Source organism: Triturus cristatus, chromosome 3_2 (assembly GCF_964204655.1).
Source record: "Triturus cristatus chromosome 3_2, aTriCri1.1, whole genome shotgun sequence".
NCBI lineage: Eukaryota > Metazoa > Chordata > Amphibia > Caudata > Salamandridae > Triturus > Triturus cristatus.
In genome coordinates, this window is record NC_140584.1 from 90,109,587 (window position 1) to 90,130,890 (window position 21,304).

At 43.5% G+C, this 21,304-nt stretch overlaps 1 protein-coding gene across 3 annotated transcripts in view; it reads left to right on the forward strand.

Moving 5' to 3' along the window:
* Nucleotides 1-21,304, forward strand: part of MYLK (myosin light chain kinase) — a 1,478,514-nt gene that overhangs the window by 601,671 nt on the left and 855,539 nt on the right. For all 3 annotated transcript variants that reach the window (XM_085647312.1, XM_085647311.1, XM_085647313.1), the window contains exon 4: nucleotides 12,612-12,819. In XM_085647312.1, the coding sequence (XP_085503438.1) occupies nucleotides 12,612-12,819 (208 nt within the window). The remainder of the gene's footprint in view (nucleotides 1-12,611; nucleotides 12,820-21,304) is intronic.

Consider the following 21,304-nt stretch of genomic DNA (forward strand, 5'->3'; position numbering starts at 1 on the left):
CTGGGAAACCGACATACCTGTGTTTAGGGGCATTAATCATTTTTATGGCATAAATATGGAAGAGACGCGTTATTTGGCAAACTTGAAAACACAGACTCAGACCTGAAATAGATCCTGAGGCAAAGGTGGCGCTGCAAAGCCCCCTATTTTCCACAGTTTACGAAGGACACAGTGATACATACTCCTGGGCAATTAAATGATGTAACTGCTCACAAGGAATTCCTCTGCCTTTAGTGCAAGCACGAGTAAGTACTTTAAACTGCAAACGTCACGCATGCCTTATTAAAATCTGACAGTGTTTGACATGCACTGCGTACTGTTTGCAATTGAGCTACGGGCGCAGCTTCCGTTGGTGCAACAGGTGCAGCGGCACCGGGGCCCAGAGGACTGAGGGGCCTACTGAACCCTAATTCTTGCTCTACTTTGTAATTCAGACAGCAGAAAGGGCTTCCGTTTCTTTCCTTGCACTAGGGCCCATGACACATTGGCTACGGTACTGAATTGAACAATTACTGTTGCTGCTTCTCTTTTTAATGTTTTTATTCAGGATAAGCGATGCATGAGAGAGAAACCAGAAATGATAGATTTTTGTGCTACAGAAAATCTTCAGACAGACAATGCGCTTGATAAGCATGTTACAGTCTGCTGTCAAGGGTTAGCCATTTTGTTCCATCGCACACCGTTCACACACACTGGTCCAAGTGTGTCAATCTTTTCTACCCTAGCTTTAGCGCACGTTTTAGTTTATTTCACATAGAATCTTATTACGCTATAGGAGCTTCAGGTTTAGAAATATATAGCTGATTGCCAGATGGAAGAGAAGGATTTAAAATTTGGAACTATACCTCACCCTTTAGCCACAGGCCTCATAGAGCAAGGCCTTGTACAGTACGGCTGCAACTTACGTTAGGGAGATATTTGGGTTTCACTGCGGGTAACTTTTTTTAGCCATTGAGCCATATCAAGGGCCAGATTTACTAACATTTTGCGTCCTGGTTGCACCACTTTTGTGGCACCTCCATGATGCTAGTAGATATTTGCAAAGCCATGCAGGGGCGATTGGAGCCACCTTGCATGGTTGTGTCAAAAAACGGAATGTAGCAGAAAGCAGCGGCTTGTGCTTCATTACGTTACATTTCAATCTGGGAGGTGTTCTGTGGGTGGAACATGGACGTTGCCATTCACCCTCCCCCGGATTTCATGCAAATCTAGATTAATATAAGGCTTGTAAACCTGGGATTGGATGAAATCGCTACGCCTCCCAGAGGATGGAGTAACAAGGAGTAAAACATTTTCTCCCCTCATTATTTCCTCTGTGTGCTGCAATCTGCAGCACAAATAGAACGAGGAAAATGCTTCGAGAGATTGTTTTTGTGCAGGAAGGTGTCGAATCTGCACAAATTTATTTTTCTTGTAATGCTAGCACAGTAGCACTCTGGTGCAAAGGCGCCTGCGTTGGCTTTAAGCTGCATGAAGTGCGCCAGCACTATGAGAGAGCAATAGATATGGCACATTTCTGCTCTCTCCCTCTCATGCAACACAACAAGTTGCCTCGCTACACTATGTTGCGTGAAAGGTTAGCAAATCTGGAACCCAGTGTATACTGAATCCAAAAGCAAAATTAACAACCTATTGTACTTCACATGTGGCCGAACGAGGTCCATTCACCTCTCCAGCCATGGAATTCATGCAGCAGTTAACTGATGCATTGGCTTAAATACCTTCTGCCTGCCCCATAAGGTATTTTATGTTATGATCATGTGCCATTCCATGGTCATTGTCATTGCAAGAGAGTTTAATGCTCTGATGGCTGACCAGCAGCCTAACCCGTGACTGCCCCCTCACACAAAGCCTGTCAATTCAGCAAAAGAATAACATAATTTCCATCCCCTGCTTCGGATTTCTCCATGGGCACAACTGACAGAAGTCCGTCTGACCGAAGTTCGGACCGCTGAAGATCTCCAGTTCATCTACTCCGTCTATAGGTCTCGGAATGTTGAATCTTATTACAATCCCCTGCTCTTAACACCTGCTCTCAATGATTTGCCATCCCTCAGAAACTGGCATCCAATGGCATTAGTTTTCTACAGACCTACAAAAGAATATGGATTATTATAAAAATGTCATACATATGAGATAAAGTGACCTCTGCTGTACATGATAAGGATAGCGAAAGTCACTGAGAAGTTCCATGACCATATAGAGGAATTATGCCGAATGCCAAGATCCTTGATAAAGTTATGGAAGTCCAAAGTGACTTGCACTATCCTTAATAGGTACAGCATGGAGTACTTTATTCCTTAAAATATATGATCATGCCATCATCTTTTCCACACACCACTCAAATCCTTGGCTCGTAGCCCTTTCATATGAAAGAGAGAGCATGCTTCAAAACATGAAGTATAAAAACAGAATCTCTAGTGCAAAATTAAACACATTAAAAAAGCTGTGGGATAATTGTTGCAAAAAGATATTAAAATTGGTTAAATGCAAGTAAGTTATTTCAAATAATAAAGGGCCCAGTAGCTCTGAAGGTGTAGGAACATGCAGAGAGATTTTGACTTTTTTAGGTCTCGGCTCAAGATGGTGCCCATGCACTGTCTCGAACAGAGACATGCTGTATCTACTGTTGTGGGATTCAGCCCACCAATAGGCTTGCCATTGGCTGGCATCATCGTCGCTCCATTTGTTGTTCTCCCCATTTGTTAAGGGCATACATACATCATGCCTTTTCCGGTGTTTAGCCCTACTTTGGCCACAGTGCCCACAGTCTGCACATCGCAAAATGGGTCTAGTCTACAGGCCATTCCCTGTATTCCCAATGCCTCTGTGTAAATGGCTCCATATTCCCAATTTTTTTTATTTCACCTGTTTTCATCTAAGATCAAAAATGGCAAATTCAAACATGCATATGCTGGGATGTTTTTTTTCGTTCAAGCTTCTCCGAGGCTACATTATTCAAGGAGAAGTACGACTTTTACCCTTTTACTTAGTGAATGCGGGGCTGCTCATTGTTTGTTTGGGAGTACAGGGTTTGTCTCCTCCTTAGTTCTGCCTCCTTTATCTACCAAGTTTTCAGACTAATTATGTGTGACAAAATGTTTTAACATGCACACCCTGTGCACTCTGCATTACTTTCTTGTTTGTTTGCGTTTAAGCGCTACATATGCAGCTCAACATGGAAGCGTTTACCTGCTGGCCCTGACTATATGATACCATTCTGGACACAGTGTACCCCTGTTCTTCCCCCAGTTTGAAGAGTTCTGATCATTATCTGCAAGTATAGTGACAATTTATCCACAGGGCTGGAGCTGAGCATTCGCGTCCAGTTTTCAGTACAAACCACAGACCATCTCACATGGTCACATGCTTTATTCCTATGTACCTCCTTACATTAGCGGTGTTACTCACTGAACTGACAAATAGGGTACGCACTATGGCATGGCAATAAATGACGCCATGTGCTGTAACCAGTATGATGTTTATTTCCTGTGATATCTGATACATATGTATACTATATAATGAAATGCAAATAAAAACGATTTTTCAAAAAAACATTTAAGTGAGTGCTTGTGTTTTTATGCTGTGTGCCACATTCCCATTCCTTGTTGCTTTTCTTCCGTGACACCCACTCACCCCGTCCTTTCTTCTTCACCCCCACTCGCCCATGTCCCTGTTTCATCTCCTCCCTACCCCCACCTGCCCTCATTCGTGTATGGATTTTACAACTCTTTCCATGGCTTGTGAAGATGTTGTCTAGAGTTCAGGGTTTTCTGCCCCTCCCGACTCCTTCTTGTGATGTCAGCAAGCGCAGTGCATCCTTCAGGATCACATCAAAACTTTAAAAAAGCTTTGATGCATGTGTGTTAATTTACAACTTACAAAGGCTTGAGAGATACTGGCTAAGTTCTGCTCCTGGCTCCTTCACTTTATCAAAATATGTAGTCTGAGGTAAAAGCCATTTGTCCGACTATATCAGTTCAGTTCCCAAATCACAATGTGTAAAAAAAAAAAATAATGCATTTGGTGGGTTTGTGATGAATATAAATCGTGAATGAACAATGCCTATCACTTCTGTTCTTACACCTTGTTAATGAGAAGCAGTCTACACTAGTGGAAAAAACTGGTCATGACTTTCGGATGTACAAAATTAGGGCAATTTTTCACTTTTTGGAGAGCAAATGCTCAAACAGGGCGAGAAGGGAGAAAGCCTGGCTGCTGTTCTGGTGCGTCAGAGCAGTGTTTTTAGATGTGAAGACCATCTACAGTCTCTGGCATGGGCTTGGGAGGTGGGGGTGGTGGCCGGAGTGTGGGAAGTATTATATTTGGAGGCCTCCTGGTAATGTGCTGCATTATATTGTAATTGCATTTATGCAACGGTTGCTAAATCGAACATTTCACAACATTTAACCAATATCTATTTAGTGAAAACTATAAATGTCACTTTATATTCCAGGCTGCTAAATAACATGGCTAAAAGACATTGTCATTGACAAAACCAATAGCTCTTGCATTGCTGAAACCGATTGACTTTGCCAATGCTTGTTATAATTACCAAGGATTAATAAAAAACATTCTGCGTGCACATCTCCTTTCTGCCTGTCGCTGTACAGCTAGAAAAGCAATGCTTCATTTTCATTCCTTAAACAGCTGCTTTAATTATGCCCCGTGACCTGACCCGCCTCTTCCTTTGACTGCTGGAATTTTGATGTTAGAACTCATCTGTGATAAGTTATTACAGTTGAGTGGCTAGATCATTTCTTTATAATCTGTGCCAATGTAGATAGCCCCAGATTTTAAGATGGTCTTCTGAGTAAGTGTTGCTATGCTGTTGGCCATCTCATTTTGACTGGATAATTTAAAACAATATTGAAATGGGCGCCGGGTGGACCAGGTCACACACAAATGGCTCTTTCCTCCTCAGTCAAGGCAGTAGTGCAAATCCTAGAAATACTTGACGTGATCGATATCTGGCACACACCAACAGCTCAGAACAGAAGAGCAAATTTTACTCATGATGCTTTTTCCTGTTGACTACTGGTTGATTTTTAGAAGGCTGTCTGTGATATTTATTGATGCATTTCTAATTCTATCCTATCAGTCACTGATTACGCAGGTGTTCAGAGTTCCTGAGACATATCCGCTACTTTTCATGTGGTGATTCCAATCCATGTGTACCCGTGCTAAAAATCTGAGATCATGGAGGCTGACGTAGTCTGTCAGGCTTTCAAAGCGTACAGTATGGTAGCAGAATACCAAGTTTTACATATAGGCATGCAAAAATATTGTGACAAGAATATGGACTGCCAGCATGAATTCAGCATATGTAGGTAAGTCCAGCAGGGAGCACCGAAGTCCATCTAGGGACTACACTGCTCCAGATCCATCCAATGATGCACCTTGGAGAAAGATTGAACGGGCAGTGCCCGCCATTAATATCTGAGCAGTAAGCAATAATTTGGTTTAATACAACACTATAATGAGAACTTTTGTTGACTACACAAGCTTGTCATTCCAAGCTGAAGCTATTGAGTATTCATATTGAGCTGTTTTTAAGTGAGGCTGCCTTCGCATTGGATTGAGAATGCCCCTAGAGTTGCTTTATCTGAGTTGATTATGTTGGATGAAATTCAAACTCCTCAGAGGAGATTTTCAAGTGGAAAAGCCCCATATACTATTATTCTGAGATTTCTAAAGAATTCATAGACATAATGGGTCACTAGTTTTTAACTCTGGATGAAGGGATTGTGGACAGTACCTCTCACTGACTGCTAGGTAGACCATTATTTTAATGTTTCTTCAGCCCAATGAAGATGTCACAAGCTGCGCCTCTTCTTTTTTTTTTTTTTTTTTTTTTAACAATATTTTTATTAGATTTCCAAAAAACTCAGCTGTGAAAACAATTACAGCTGCAGAGCACCTTCACAGAACAATTAACCACCATCACATTCCCAGACCATACAATGCAACAACTTCAAGTCGAAATATAGGATTTGCAGGAGCAAAATGCACCACGACCCTTATTTTAGTGGAAAGATTCTTGTGGAAAAAAGTTATTGAAAGAGAACTATTAGCACGAAAACATTTGTTTTCTTCAAAACATTGGCCAAATGTTAAGTTGTACAAAGTTTTTTAACCTCACTACTTCATAATTTGCAAAAATTGTGATTTTAGCAAAATTGTATCCTCTGAATTTTAAGCCCCCTCCATTTATAAAGAAAATAATCTATTGCCAGGAAATAAAGAAAAGCTTTGTAGCATTCTTCTAGCTCAAAAAAGGAAGAAGATATTGAATTAATTATTGGAATCATAGCTAAAGATTAAGAGCATTGCTAATAAATCCCCATTTAGTGCACGAATATTATTCTAGGCAGTGTTAGTCTGATATATTCCTTTATTTTCAAGAAACAGCAGTTATTCATATACCTGCTATATTAGTGTTATCAATGGGTTTGGCCTGGTGCTTTTTTCGGAGTTATTGCAGTTCTAAATGTTCGGGGAAACAGTTTGTTAATTTCAATAGAACAAAGTAATAGAAACACAATAATTCTAAGAACCCAAAATAATCGAAAAAGTCAATTAGTGGAAAAACAAAATAATAGAAAGATATTGTAGTTGAAAATCTAATAAACAAAATAACAGTTTAAAAACGAATACATTTACAAAAAACGAAAACTCAATTGGAGCTCCATACCAAGTCCCATTTATGGAACACATAACCTGAAGGTTTTTTGACCCCTCCCACCTCCAAGTGTTTTGTGCCCAGATTCCATATTGCATTAGACTGATGTACTAATCAGTTGCAATGCAAAATGCTGATTCACAGGAGGTAAGAAAAATTCCTAATGCAATATTATTTGAGGCAGGAGACCTATTGTGATGTTAACCCCTCTTCCCTCCCTGTCATGAACTCCCAACGTAGGGTTGTAAGCCTACGAGGGACAGCACAGCTCCATCCTTGCATTAACATTTCTTGAATGTTGACATTTCTTTTAAGTTGCCTCGATGGGACAGGGGTTCTTTTTCAAAAATAAGACTGCTTTCAGAGAATTAAATTTTGAGGAGCACTGTCTGTTGCCCTACAAGGCCGCAGCTGGCATTCATAAATTGAAAAGTGACCCTCATTGACCGCTTCAACTTTTCAAATATCTTATCACCCTATTTAGGGTCTTGGTGCAAATATATTACTTTCAATTTCTGTTGCAATACATTAGTATTTTGAAACCAACGTCTTGAAAGGGAAAGGCAGTTCCCATTGCAAGCCGCCTTTCCTTTGCGAGTTGGTATTTATCACAAGTGTACTTTGCAAATTGTAATGACATTTTTGACTCGTGAAGTATCGTTTTTACATTGACACACACAATTTATACTTACAAAACATGTTGTTTTGCAAATCACAGACTTTGTGACCATAGCATATTTTTATACAGATTCATATTTTTAATACTAAAGTGAAAAAGAGGTTGGAAGATAAAAATAGATGGAGGGAGGGTACCAAAAAGATTAAAAGGAAAAATAGCAGTGTGAAAGAGGACCTCTTCCAAAAAAAAGAACGAGCTTGAGGCAAATTAAACCAAATGTATATAATTGGTGGAAAACAGCGTTTACAACACTGCCAATTACATCACGTTCCTTTACAAAGCGGTTGTTACAACTACCACCATGGCTGGCCAAGATTGGGGATGAACTTAGAGTGAATCAACAAATGTAGGAAGAGATGTGCAATACCTTCCACCTGGTATGAGCAGCGGTGTTGTGTGTTTGATCAGCACTGGCAGAGGTTGTAGTATGGTTGCCTAGCCATTTACTGGACGATTTGCAATGAGCGTCTAATGCAGTTCACCTGCAACGCTTATGGAGGTAAAGTGTGTCTTGCCCCAGTTACATCTCAAGTCATTAGATCAACTTGCTGTAGGGGGCGCTCTAACCTAAGAAATAGTATAATTTACTATTCCAACACCTTCCCTACTGTTGCGCAGGCTGGAGTTGGAATAGTAAATTATACTATTCCTAAGTACAGCACGCCCTCTACAGCAAGTCGATCTAATGACTTGCGTTGTAAAAGTATTGCGTTCTAACAACGCAGTCGTTGTAATCACCGTGTTGTAAAGGAACACGATATAATAGCATTCGATGTAACATGCTATGTTCATAGTTGGTAAAGAATGTGTTTGGGGTGTACTCTCCCAAAAAGAAAGAACAGGTGGAAAGGGAGAAACCAGGTGGACAAGGAGAAAGGAATTTGGAATGTAGGCGTGAAAAGATAATGTAAAAATTAAGTTCTTGGGTATCCCCTGGTAATGACAATTAAAAAGAAAGTGAAATGTCACCTATTGACAGAACGTAGAAAGAGCTGGGGGGGGGGGGGGGGGAATAGATCTATGCAAGTATTTTTATATTTAGTATGTTTTTAGAATGGAGTTTCTTGGATGTGTTATTTTGTATCTGTACTGTTTTCAGTGGCGTCACTAGGGGGCTGCGGGGGGTGCGGACTGCACCGGGTGACACCCTCACAGGGGGTGACACCAAAGGGCCGGTCCGTGTGTCTGTGGTGCACTGCAAAATTTTATTGAAACTCAAACAAACAACCAGCAGTCCAGATTCCGAAACCGAAACGCAAGGACCGTGGACGCGACGCGCGCAACCTAACCTAAACGGTTTACCTTCTATTCAGCAGGAGGAGGAGGTGCCGCCTGTGCGCAGTGCGCACTGTCTCCTCCTCCGCCGCGTCTGCACGCCTGACGTCACGTCGTCACTAGAGGGGTGCAGTGCAGTCGGCGATGTGGGCCCCCCGCATGCGCATTGGGCCCCAAGTGCGCGTGACTCACGAGGGACGACTAGGAGGTGAGGACGCCTGAAACAGGAGAAGCGGCTACACACAATTCCCAGGGCCTCGACTTAAGGTAGAGCGATAAATATATTATACACCGCTAATGAGCAATTACCATATAATCACCTCCCAATTAGCTGGCATAATGATGAATTAAACATTCGAGCCGCCTGGATTAGGTTTCCTACTTTGTGTATTATTGACGAGGGCTCGGCTTCTGCGGAGCACCAAAATATCGAATGAGATATGGGGTTTTCAACTGGGGTAATTATAAATTCAATGCCTGGCCCATTGTGTGTGTCACTTGTCTAATGAAACGTGTCGGAAGGAGGGACGCCAACCCCTCACTTCAAGTTTCTTATTTGGTATTGACCAGTGGTGTTTTGTAATCCTTTCCAGGGTACAAAGTGTCTGCGCTTTCAGAAGAGCTTCATATCAGCTTGTGTGTTCTTCTGTTCAGGCATGGAAGGAACACACAGAGGAACATTACAACATTACTCACATTATATATAAGGACTCCACGAAGTGAACTTATATTTTACGGTCTGCTAATGCGGTTTGCCAAGGCTGAGCTTCCCCTGCGGGACTCGGACCTGCGACCTCAGCATTACACACAGGAACATACAGCAGTATCCAACCCACCGAGCTGCCTTGTGGGGGAGGGTTTAACAGCTAATGGTCAGAGGGCTTCGAGTCCATGTGAGGGCAACACGAATGGGAAGCTGGTCACTCTTTTAGAGAATTATATCTTGCCATTTATGATGGTAGCAGGGAAAGGTGGCTGGTTTGGCTAGCATTGGGGTAGTGATGTGTGAGGAAATATTGGCCGTGTGTGGGGCAGAGAGATGCCAGATGGCTGTCCTGTCTTTGACAGAGACGTGTTGTGTCATCGACTGGCCAGTGAGAGGCAGGAGAGGAAACCTTGGCTAATAAGTGGGAAGATGATGCAGGGTGATATAACTGGCAGAAAGTTTGTGTTCTTTGAGTCTTCGCAGGGGTGTATACAGGTTCCACAGCCTTGGACAGGGATCTGTGGTGCTCCACAGATGTGACTAGTGAAGGGTAGTTTGGGTGGTTGGTCATGGTGTGTTGTGTGGTCAACCACCATAGGATTGGGTGCAGTGTGGTTTACCACTTTTAAGCAGGGCGTGTTGAGTGATAACCTGCTCATGTTCATGGAGTGTTGTGGTGCTCATAGATGGGTTGAGGGTAAATGGGGATTTTCTGATTAAAGAGAGGGAGTGGAGAGTGGCTTACTGGCTATGGGCAGGGACAGCGACTCACTATGAATAGTGAGCAAAGGGTGTGTGGTGTGATTCCACAGCCATTGCCAGGACGGTGGGCATCCAATACATATGGGCAGGGGTGTGCACAATGGTTTGTCATTGACAATCAAAGGGTATAGCGGCGTTCATGGCTGGCCAAGATTGGGGATGAACTTAGAGTGAATCAACAAATGTAGGAAGAGATGTGCAATACCTTCCACCTGGTATGAGCAGCGGTGTTGTGTGTTTGATCAGCACTGGCAGAGGTTGTAGTATGGTTGCCTAGCCATTTACTGGACGATTTGCAATGAGCGTCTAATGCAGTTCACCTGCAACGCTTATGGAGGTAAAGTGTGTCTTGCCCCAGTTACATTTTGTTTCACCAGACATCATCATCTTGAAGTGAGGAGTCTGTGGTGGATTAAACATGGGCTAAAGTTGTAGCGTGGTTGACCGTACAAGAGTATACAGTGTATTTGGCCTTGCGGAGGGATGTAAAGAGACTACTTAGACATAGACAGAGGGGTCCCATCTGGTAAACTTTCCAAGGACAACGTAATAAAGAATCATGGAACGGCCATGAACAGGGAGGAGGTGCATTGCGGTTCCCCAGACAAGAGGTGTGGTGTTGTGTGGTTGGCTATCTACAGCAATATATAGTTTGATTGGCTTGACCTGCCTAGTGTGTGGATCTTTAAATGACAATTTCAGAGAAGCACATTACGGTTTACTTCCATGGCCTGAAGGTGTAACCTGGTTGACTAACCCTGGGTTGGCATTAAGGAGGGGGTTACCAGCTACGTGCACACCCATGCATTGAGATTGGCTAGTCATGGGTTAGTGTAATATGGTGACTTACTGCCATTGAGACGGTCATTCATTCTGTGTAGTGATTAATACAATGGGAAGATCATGTAGTCTTTTTTGTACAATATATGGCTGACAATGTGTAGGTGGTTTAGTTTGGGTTTGCAAGCAGGAGACCTGTGTTTTTGTACTGCTAATGAGTGATGGGCAGGTGCTGCTCCAAGCATGGTCTACAGGAAACCAGCAGCAAATGTATTTTGAATTATCGCCATTACAGAGGAGAAATAGCTGGCTGACTACTGATAGGTAGTAGTTGTAGTATGGTTACAATAGGATGATTTGCTATTGTGCGATTGGTCAGGAAGCATAAATGGTGCCAGGGGCAGACACAGAGATTCTTGTGTTACTTGCAGTTCAAAAGTTACAATCCTAACATAGGACAGTGGCTATGAACTGTCATCAAAGACCTGCAGACAAACATGAATGGTATAGTTAGAACTTCACTTTTTTTGTGTTACTATAAAGTTAGAAATTCCCCAGTCTTTCATTATTTTAATGTTGCTAAAAAGAGTTTGGGCCGATATACATTTTTATTAGTAAAGCCAAGCCCCAACCTCTACGGTATGCTTTAAATCCTGAGTTTGTGCTCCCCCAGCCCAAACCCTCTTTAAATTTACTGCCCACCAGTATGGATGCCATGTGATTTCTACATCTTGTAATCCTCATTGGCTCATGTGACATTCCCTGTAGACGGAATTACATACTAGCGATAAAACCGGCCCGGTCATTGCCTTTCTGTTTTTATTTAATTAGCAATCAGGTGATTAGGGCAACTGTGGAACATAGTTTAAAGTGCGTGCTAATTATATTTACTGCTATATTTAATGTTTTAAGTTTGAAGGTGATTTTGCTAATGTTTTTTACGGGAATAATGAAAGTAGAGCTGGATGGGGCTGATATGGGGCTGGGGCCCCAAGGTCAGCTGTGAGATAAGGTACACAGGAGCGGGATGGTCGAAAAGTGGATAATCGGGCCTGGTAGTAAGTACTTGTGTTAAAACCTGGCCTGTTGGAATTTGATGGTTTGCACTTACATCCAGACATCGCTCTTACTTTCAAATAACTCTCCACATGCTCTGTATACACACAGAATTGATCCGTTGTATACTGGTGACTGTTTGCAAGTAGATATAATCTAATCTAGGGCTTGTAGGCTAGCGGACTTGGAGCGGAGGAGGTCCATGCGGTAGGTCGTGAGGGGGTGACACCATGAGTTACCCGCACCGGGTGACACCAACCCTAGTGACGCCACTGACTGTTTTTATGGTTTTTATTCCTAAAACCGAATAAAGCTTATTTTGATTGATTGCTCTATGCAGTCCTTGTGCAGAAACCAACAGACCCAACTCATTTTCAAGATATATAGCACTTATACCGTAACAAAATACTTAAACGAAAATTTGGAGAAAAGAAGACATTCTATGAATTGGTTTCCATCTAAATAAAAATGTCTTTCAACTTGATGAACAGCTTGAGTGAAATAGTTTCTCACAACAGTTAATCTATGAAATCCTTTTTCTTTAAAATGACTTGCAACCATATGGGGAATATCTGTAGTAATGTGAATAATGTGATTGTTTAGAAAACATTAGCACATTGTCTTTTGGAAAAATACCCTGATGTGTTACTACCTTTTTTGTTTTCTACCAGGTCAGGGGATATCCTGAGCCTCGAGTCAAATGGTACAGAAATGGACAGCCAGTCGTAGAGGATGATCGCTGTTCAGTGGAACGCATCATACGAGGGACGTTCTGCTTGGTGATCAAAGGCGTTCAGGAGGGGGATGATGGAAAATACACGTGTGAGGCGGCCAATGAAGGCGGAGTTCGACAAGTGACTGTAGAGCTAACAGTGGAAGGTAACATGCTTCTAGAAGTTGATGCCCAGTCTCAATTATCTTCACCATATTGTGAATCAATTTATGCCATAGAAAAAAGTGAAATGTACTTCATGGTCTTGTTACCAGAGTCCTTTTATAATTATTTGTATTAAAACAACCACTGAACACTTTAAAATATAGATTGAGGATGACCGAGAGCAGACAAAAGGCATTATTGGTGGGTGGGTAGTGAGGTTGTGCAACTTCCCATGCTCGAATTATTATTTTTTTTTAAAGCTTTTTACTCTTCATGAACTTTAGTAACTTATAAAGTAAATAAAAAAATGGTATGAAAAATAACCCCCCAAGCAGATGTTTTGTGTGTGAGGAAAACATATATTAAAACCCGACTTCCTATTAATGTTAAAGCCTGATTTCGTGAATACATTTTCCTATGACAAAAGTTCACCCCCAGGCAAAGTTAAGCAAAGCGCACAAACTTTATGGAGTGTAAAATATGTGTACCTGCTTGCATATGGATTTGAGACTTGGGTCACCCTATTCATGAGTCAAGTTAACTCATAAATAGTAGTAATTGTCCGCATGTCTGACATGCAGTCATTTCTAAAAAAATTGTCTTCCATCGTCTATAACATGGGAGTGCCTTACCGGTTAATGTATGTTTTTTTAAAAAGTTTTTTAAAGCTGCTAATAGGAAAGACTTAAATGAAGGAGAACTTCTTGGTGGGCTCATATGAAAATGCTAACTTGTCAACGCATGTAAACAGCAACTCTTGTAAGGTGAAATCATGGATTAAGGCTTTTCAATGAAATGTAATTTCTGTCCACCCATTTCTTAATTAGTCTCACCAAAAATGTTTTGATTCTCGTACCAGTGGTTAAAAAATGGAGTAAGTATACCTTGCTTCCTAGACATACGTCCATACTCTGCACGCATGCACAAGGCGGTCATGTACCTGTTTTTGACAAAATCCTGGCACCTACAGTTTTTGCACTTGACAACTGAGTGAACATCACCGTCCGGAAATAGAGTGGATGTCTGCTTGTTTCCGGCCCATACTCTCTGCAGCTTGCAAACTACCTCGCAGAGTTACTCAGTTATTTTAGGAAATCAAGTCAGTGGGATTTTGTGGAACATGGGCACAAAGTCAACCTGTGCAGTAGTGCACAGGTGAACAACCGGATAATAAGACAGACCCATGTGTGTGCATGTGAAGTGTGACCCTGTGAGAACAGCCCAAGAGGCAGTTATTCTCAAACATTGGAGGGTTCAAGAGAGAGCCACAGGGACCAGTCACAACCTGAGTATTTATTGTCATTCATTCTCTACTTTTTAGTGTGGCTTATACACCCAAATAACGGCCCTTCTATCGTAATACACTGCACATTTTGTTTTCCTTTTATCACATATAGTAAACATTTTCTTCGCTGATCCCGGAAAGCCCTGGGAGAACCCACTTTTTAATGGCTTGGTTGATGTTCCCATTCATGTTGGACACTATCAGCCATTTGGTGTAAAATAGGCAGTCATAAATGAAATTAAAACATGTATTATATTACACATTCGAACATGAATGTTGAGAGCTCTGTTAAAAGCACAATGGAGTAGGTCTGGGCCAATAATGGCTGCTATAGGCCTAACGCAACTACATTCCAATGTTTGTTTTTCTGTTTCTCCCTATTTGATTTATAACCTTCTACCCGCAGTAAATGCTCTGTTCTAATAGTATTAGATCTCTTCTGCTTTGGGCGAAACATGGTGTTAAAGGTCCTTTATCTCGTATTAGGCTCTCGCCTGCAGCACTGGACTATAACTTGTGGTTAGAGCCTTTATCAGAAGTCCGAGGCAGCAGGTACAGTAGGACTGGGGCCTAGAGGCCCGTGGGGGGAACTGTATCCGGATTATTGCTGTAGTTTATAACAAACTGCAGCTAGAGGTCTAATTTCCTTTTTTGCTCTAGGGTCCTTGACGCCCTGGCTACCCTACTGTATAAGGCTGTAATATATGTGCAGAGTATAATATTCTATTTAATTCTCTTGTGAACTGAGGGATGTTGTAACATGTGTAAAGTAAACACATACCTGTATTTTGCATCCAGCAGGGGGGAGAAAAATAACTTGTGCAAACACCCTTTTTAATGGGATTAATGGGTCCTATGTAGTGATGGACCAAAAGCTATTGCTTTATTGTTTCTTTATAGCGTCATTCGAAGTATAATACCCACTTTACAGGATAGAAGCCACAAGTCAGGAATATTTTCAAAAGTATGTAAAATAACTCTAAAGAAACGTATAAGGAGAGCCCTCGTACTGATGTGTCACTTTGCTGCTGTGCAAGTTCATCACAGCATTGCAAAGGTTAGAGTTGACCTATCATCTTTTCATGCACTTCAAAATGGTATACAATTGTGGAAGGACTGAATCCTGCCATCGTTCATTCGCGCCTCTCTACACAAAATCTTAATTAAGAGGCTTGGTGTTTGTCCTTCAGTTCATAAAGATAATACTCACCCCTTGGTCTTGTGCCCTGGGAATATCCTGTAAAAAGACTTTTGTATGCGAAATGACCTTAAAATCAAACCCTACAAGATAAAGGGATCCTTTTAGTCCCCTAGTCCCGGAATGGAAATAGTGGGTGCTGAACTACAGTCCTCTGTATAAGGTATTTTAAAGCATGCCATGTAAATAATCGGTCAATAGAATATCATCAAACCAATGCCCTCACTATGGATCCAGTTGAATTATTGGAAGCACTCTGGCTCACTCAATTAGGTACAGGCTTCAGCCATAAGAAGGGCAATATATTAGACTCCAGCAAATTAAGGTGGCATGGGCATATCATTTCTCCATCCTCTTTCATTTGTTATTAGCCAATGATACGTGACTATGGGTCTGAGCCGTGCTAACTCAATTTTAAGAAGACCCTTGGCCAAGCTTACTGAGGCCACTTTTGTGAGCGCTGTGTTCTCCACCTCCTACTCAACAGATAATCTTATGGTAGATGAGGAATCTGCTTATCAAAATTAGATTACCCAAGCTCTTGAGACAGTTCCCCAGACAAAGAAAATGTGGCCTTGCGTGCAATCCTTCCCACCTTAGTATATTGGATCTCTGCGATTAGCTAAATTCATATGTAAGAAAAACAATGGAGAATGACTTACACACCAGAACTACAAGGGAAAGCTAAAACAAGCAAGAAAGATTATAAAAAAGCTAATTGCTACAGCAAAGTTAGAGTTTTATTCCAAGAGAAATCTGGAACTCCCTAAAGCCTCAAAGAAAATTTTCCCTATCAGACATTCTTTAATTTACCCCAGATGCACTTAACACCGAGTACAGCACACACAGAAGCTCTAAAATGAAATTTCTCTATGCTTTGAAGACAGCGTTTCTAATATTGTGGCTTGCAGGGCCACAATATTACGAGCTGGACGTGCTGGCCTTGTCATGGCACACAGTGGGCGTGTGCTCATGACGAGTCCAGCTCGTCATGACACCCAGCACCGGAAATCCCTCTGGTGCGGGCACCAGAGGGATTCCCTTTTCTCCCCTAAAGCCTTGGGAGCTGGGGTAGAGCTTCCCCAGCTCCCAAGCCCCCCCCCCCCCTGGTTTCCCTGAAATGACGATTAGCGCGCACGTCGCGCTGATGTCATTTCAGTGAAACTGAAATGAGCCAAGAGGCTTGTTTCAGTTTCTACGTGCTCAGGGGGCTATCTCAGCCCCCTGAGCATGTAGAAACTCAGAAGAGGTATCATTGGAAAGGGGAGAATCTCCTCCCTAGTGGATCCCTGCTTGGTGATCGCCCCAGGAGGGCGATCCCCAAGCAGGGATCCACCCACTAGGCACCAGGGAGGGGGGAGCGGCCCCTTGGGCAAGGGCCTTTACTCCCCCCATAAAAATGTTGGCTTGATTAGTCTTTCTGCCCCCCTGGGGGTTAGATGGGGCAGTAGCCCTCAATCTGCCCACCCGGGGGGGGGGGCGGAAAGCCTACTAGACACCAGGGATTTTTTATGGGATATTTATTAGGGGTGGGGCCTGCCCACAACCCACCCCCCCACCCTGGCCACAAAATTAGTCTTTCAGCCCCCCATGGGGGGCAGATGGGCAGTAACCCCCAATCTGCTCCCCTGGGGGGGGGGCAAAAAGCCCACTAAATGCCAGGGATTTTTTTTGCACCATTATTTTTAGGGTGGGGGCTGCCTGAAATGGGCACGCCAATGCTTCCACCAACATTACAGCCTTTCTGCCCCCCGGGGGGGGCAAAAAGCCCACTAGACGCCAGGGATATTTTGCGGCAAATCTGAATTAGGGTGGGGGCTGCCTAAAATGGGCATGCCCATACCCCCTCCCCCGCAAAAATTACAGCCTTCCTGCCGCCCCTGGGGGGCAGATGGGGGCATTAGCCCCCAATCTGCCCCCGGGGAGCAAAAAGCCCACTAGACGCCAGGGATTTTTTGGGCAAATTTTAATTAGGGTGGAGGCATTGGCATGCACGTTTTGGGCAGCCCCCACCCTAATAAAAATTTGCCCAAAAACTCCCTGGCATCTAGTGGTCTTTCAGCCCCCCTGGGGGGAGATAGGGGCATTAGCCCCAATCTGCCCCGCCGGGGGGTCAAAAAGCCCACTAGTCGCCAGGGATCTTTTTGGGGCAAATTTGAATTAGGGTGGGGGCTGCCCAAAACAGGCATGCCCATGCCCCCACCCTCTCCCCCACACAAATTACAGCCTTCCTGCCCCCCCTGGGGAGCAGATGGGGCATTAGCCCCCAATCTGCACCCCCGTGGGTGGCAAAAAGCCCACTAGTCACCAGGGATTTTTTAGGCAAATTTGAATTAGGGTGGGGTCTGCCCAAAACAGGCATGCCCATGCCCCCACCCCCTCCCCCGCAAAAATTACAGCCTTCCTGCCCCCTGGGGGGAAGATGGGGGCATTGGCCCCCAATCTGGCCCCCCGGGTGGCAAAAAGCCCAGTAGACGCCAGGGATTTTTTGGGCAAATTTTAATTAGGGTGGGGGCATTGGCATGCCCATTTTGGGCAGCCCCCACCCTAATTGAAATTTGCCCCCAAAACTCCCTGGCGTCTAGTGGGCTTTTTTGCCCCCGGGGGCAGATTGGGGGCTAATGCCCCCATCTTCCCCACCAGGGGGGGGGGCAAAAAGCCCTCAAGACGCCAGGGTTTTTTTGGGGGCAAATTTGAATTAGAGCTGGGCAGCCCAAAACAGGCATGCCCATGCCCCCACACCCTCCCCCGCTAAAATTACAGCCTTCCTGCCCCCCGGGGGGCAGATGGGGTGGTAGCCCCCAATCTGCCCCCCCGGGGGGCAGGAAGGCTGTAATTTGTGCGGGGGAGGGCGTGGGGGCATGGGCATGCCCGTTTTTGGCAACCCTCACCCTAATTAAAATTTGCAAAAAAAAATCCCTGGTGTCTAGTAGGTTCTCTGCACCCCCTGGGGGGCAGATGGGGGCATTAGCCCCAATCTGCACCCCGGGGGGGCTAAAAGCCCACTAGACACCAGGGATTTTTTCGGGCAAATTTTAATTGGGGTGGAGGCTGCCCAAAACGGACATGCCAATGCCCCTACCCCCACCCGCAACCATTACAGCCTTTCTGCCCCTCCTGGGGGGAAGATGGGGGCAGTAGCCCCCAATCCACCCCCCGGGGGAGCAACAAGCCCACTAGACGCCAATGATTACGCTGGCTTTTTTATGTGTGGGTGTGGGGGCTGCCCAGAATTGGCATACCAATGCCCCCACCCCCCAAACAAATAGCCATAGTATTTCTGCCCCCCTTGGGGGCATGTCAGGGCAACCCCACCCCCCGATATCCCCCCCCAGGGCGGCAGAAAGCAGATTTGGCATGGATTTGTTTTTAGCAATGTGCCTACCTATCGATTTTAGGCCCTAGCGCAGCCGGCACATAGGGAAACCTAGCAAACCTATACATTTTTGAAAACTAGACACCCAGGGGAATCCAGGATGGGGTGACTTGACTGGCTCTCACCAGGTTCTGTTACCCAGAATCCCTTGCAAACCTAAAATTTTGTCCAAAAAAACACATTTTCCTCACATTTCTGTCATGGAAAGTTCTGGAATCTGCGTGGATCCACAAAATTCCACCCACCCCACAAATAGAAGTCAGCAGAGGGGTTTGTGCAAGCTGGACATCACACTTCTAAATTTCCCACAATACTAAAAATTCAAGTGCTAGGTTTACAGACTAAAAATGTGCATTCCCCATCCCGACTTGTTTTGGGTAGTCTAGTTACGAGGGAGTGACTCGTCTCTCACCTGCCTACTCAGCTGCAAGTCATGGTTCTGGAGATGTTGCAATAGGGAGTGTTCCCTTACAGGGTCTTACAAGACAAATGGCTGGGCTTTCCCCACCTGTCTGATGCAAAACTCCTATCTGTGTACACCCCTGAGTAAGAGTGGCGCTGCAAGGAGACAGGGTTAATTCTTACATTTTAAAAGGGCTTCTGTCTCCCTCCTTTCTTGGACAGTAGCCTAATCCACTTCAAAAACCTTAAAGAAGGGGACTCCGCCTTTTGTGTAACAAGAACTACTTCTGTTAAACGAAAATCATTGCAAATATTATTCGTGTTGTAATAGTGACCACAGACTAGGTTTCATTAGTAACCACCAAGTCCAACATTACCATTAGAGACCACCCCAGTGCATCAAGAGGGTTGCCAGCAGTAATGTAAAAAAGGTTTTGCCAATTTGGAATGCCTATAAGAAGGTTATGCATGGCATCTACAGCTGCAATGCCCCTGGCACAGAAGTAATCATATTAGTAATATTGCTCTACACATGATTTATCACTCAAACATTATCTTTATATATATGTGATCAAGGCCACATGTTTGGCGGCCGAAACATGTCATTTGGACACTTGATGCTTGAATAAATCATCATTTAACTCTCAACTTTGCCTTTGGAGTCTGTTTCCTGGTGTTGCCCCTTTCTTTGGATGGTGGTACCCCTGGGATCCTGCTGTGGAATATATATATATTAAAAATGAATATATATAGATATAGATATAGATATATATATAGTGTTAGACAAATTTGTTAAAAACATTACAAAGCAAAGGGGACCAAAAATCAGGTTCGGATTTAATTAGATCAATCGATAGACCGTCAGGGCCTGGGGCTTTGTTCCCTGCGCTTTGGTTAATAGCATCTTCCACTTCCGAAATGGATATAGCAACCTTAATTTCTGTACAAAAGAGATCTATAGTTGTTACTGGGGCTGTATATATTTTTGCAAAATGCTCCTCCCATTTCTTGCTTGGTATATTACAGTTAATGGGGGTTAGGTTGGATCCTATGGACCTCAGAGCTTTTACTTCGCCCCAGAACCCAGTCACGTCTTTAAGTACGGCAGTGCGGGCTAGTGAATCCCACCTCTCCTTCAAGATCACGTCCGTACGTAACTTTGTTGCTTTTTTATAGCATCTTCTCAGGGTCATAACCAAATTCGTGTTCCGGGGTTTTTCGGCCAGTGCCTTGCGGAGGTCCCGGTTAGCCCGTGAGCAAGTCCCATCAAACCATCTTTTGTTCTTGCTTTGTTGCCTGATGGGTTTAGAAATTTCCTGTTTAATGCCAGTGCATAACCCAACAAAGGCTTCAACAATCTCTGTGTCTTGGCTGTCACTAGACAAGCACGTGTCCACAGTTAAAGAATGAGATTTTATAATTCGCGCAAGTAAAGCTTTATTATTTATGCCTTTCCAAATTACTCTAAGTTTATCGGTGGATGCGACCAGATCCCTTGCCCCTATTTCTTTCCGTTTAGTGGCTTTATTGACAAATTTGATGATTGTCAAAATTGGGTTATGGTCACTATACCTAGCTGATAAGACCTCAGCCTTAACTAGGCAATTCTCAAGGGCCGATGATAAAACATAGTCGATGGTTGATGAACAACCACGGCCTATAAAGGTGGGCAAATGGTCAATGTCGGGTGATCCACCGGCTTTATCCATGACATTGATTAGGTCCCTGGAGGATAGATGATTAAACAGTTCTTCCCCTCTTTTACAGGGGATTATTGGGGGAGATGAAGCTGTGGTGTTATGCATGCTTTTGTACAAATGAGCATTAAAATCGCCCCCTAAACAGATTCCATCCAGTTTCCCAAACTTATTACCCTCCAACATATCATCAATGAAATCAAATAGAATGATAAAATTCTTATTGGGCAGTGATTTAAAATCATTGTTATAAAAATTTATAAAACATATCGTGATCCCATTCGAGTATATTGTGGCCTGAAAATGACTGTCATTTGTCCCCAGAGGTTTAATGCAACTTCCTGCAGTAATCTTTATCCATGTGGATAAGCCCCCGCTAGGTCGGCCAGCTTCAGGGCTGAGGGCAGTACTATTAAAACAAGCAAAACCCTCAAGTAACAGACTACTGGTACTCCATGTCTCCTGAAACATCAAAACATCAAAGCTGCTGACCATTTTAGTCCACTCTGCTATATTCATTTTTGATTTT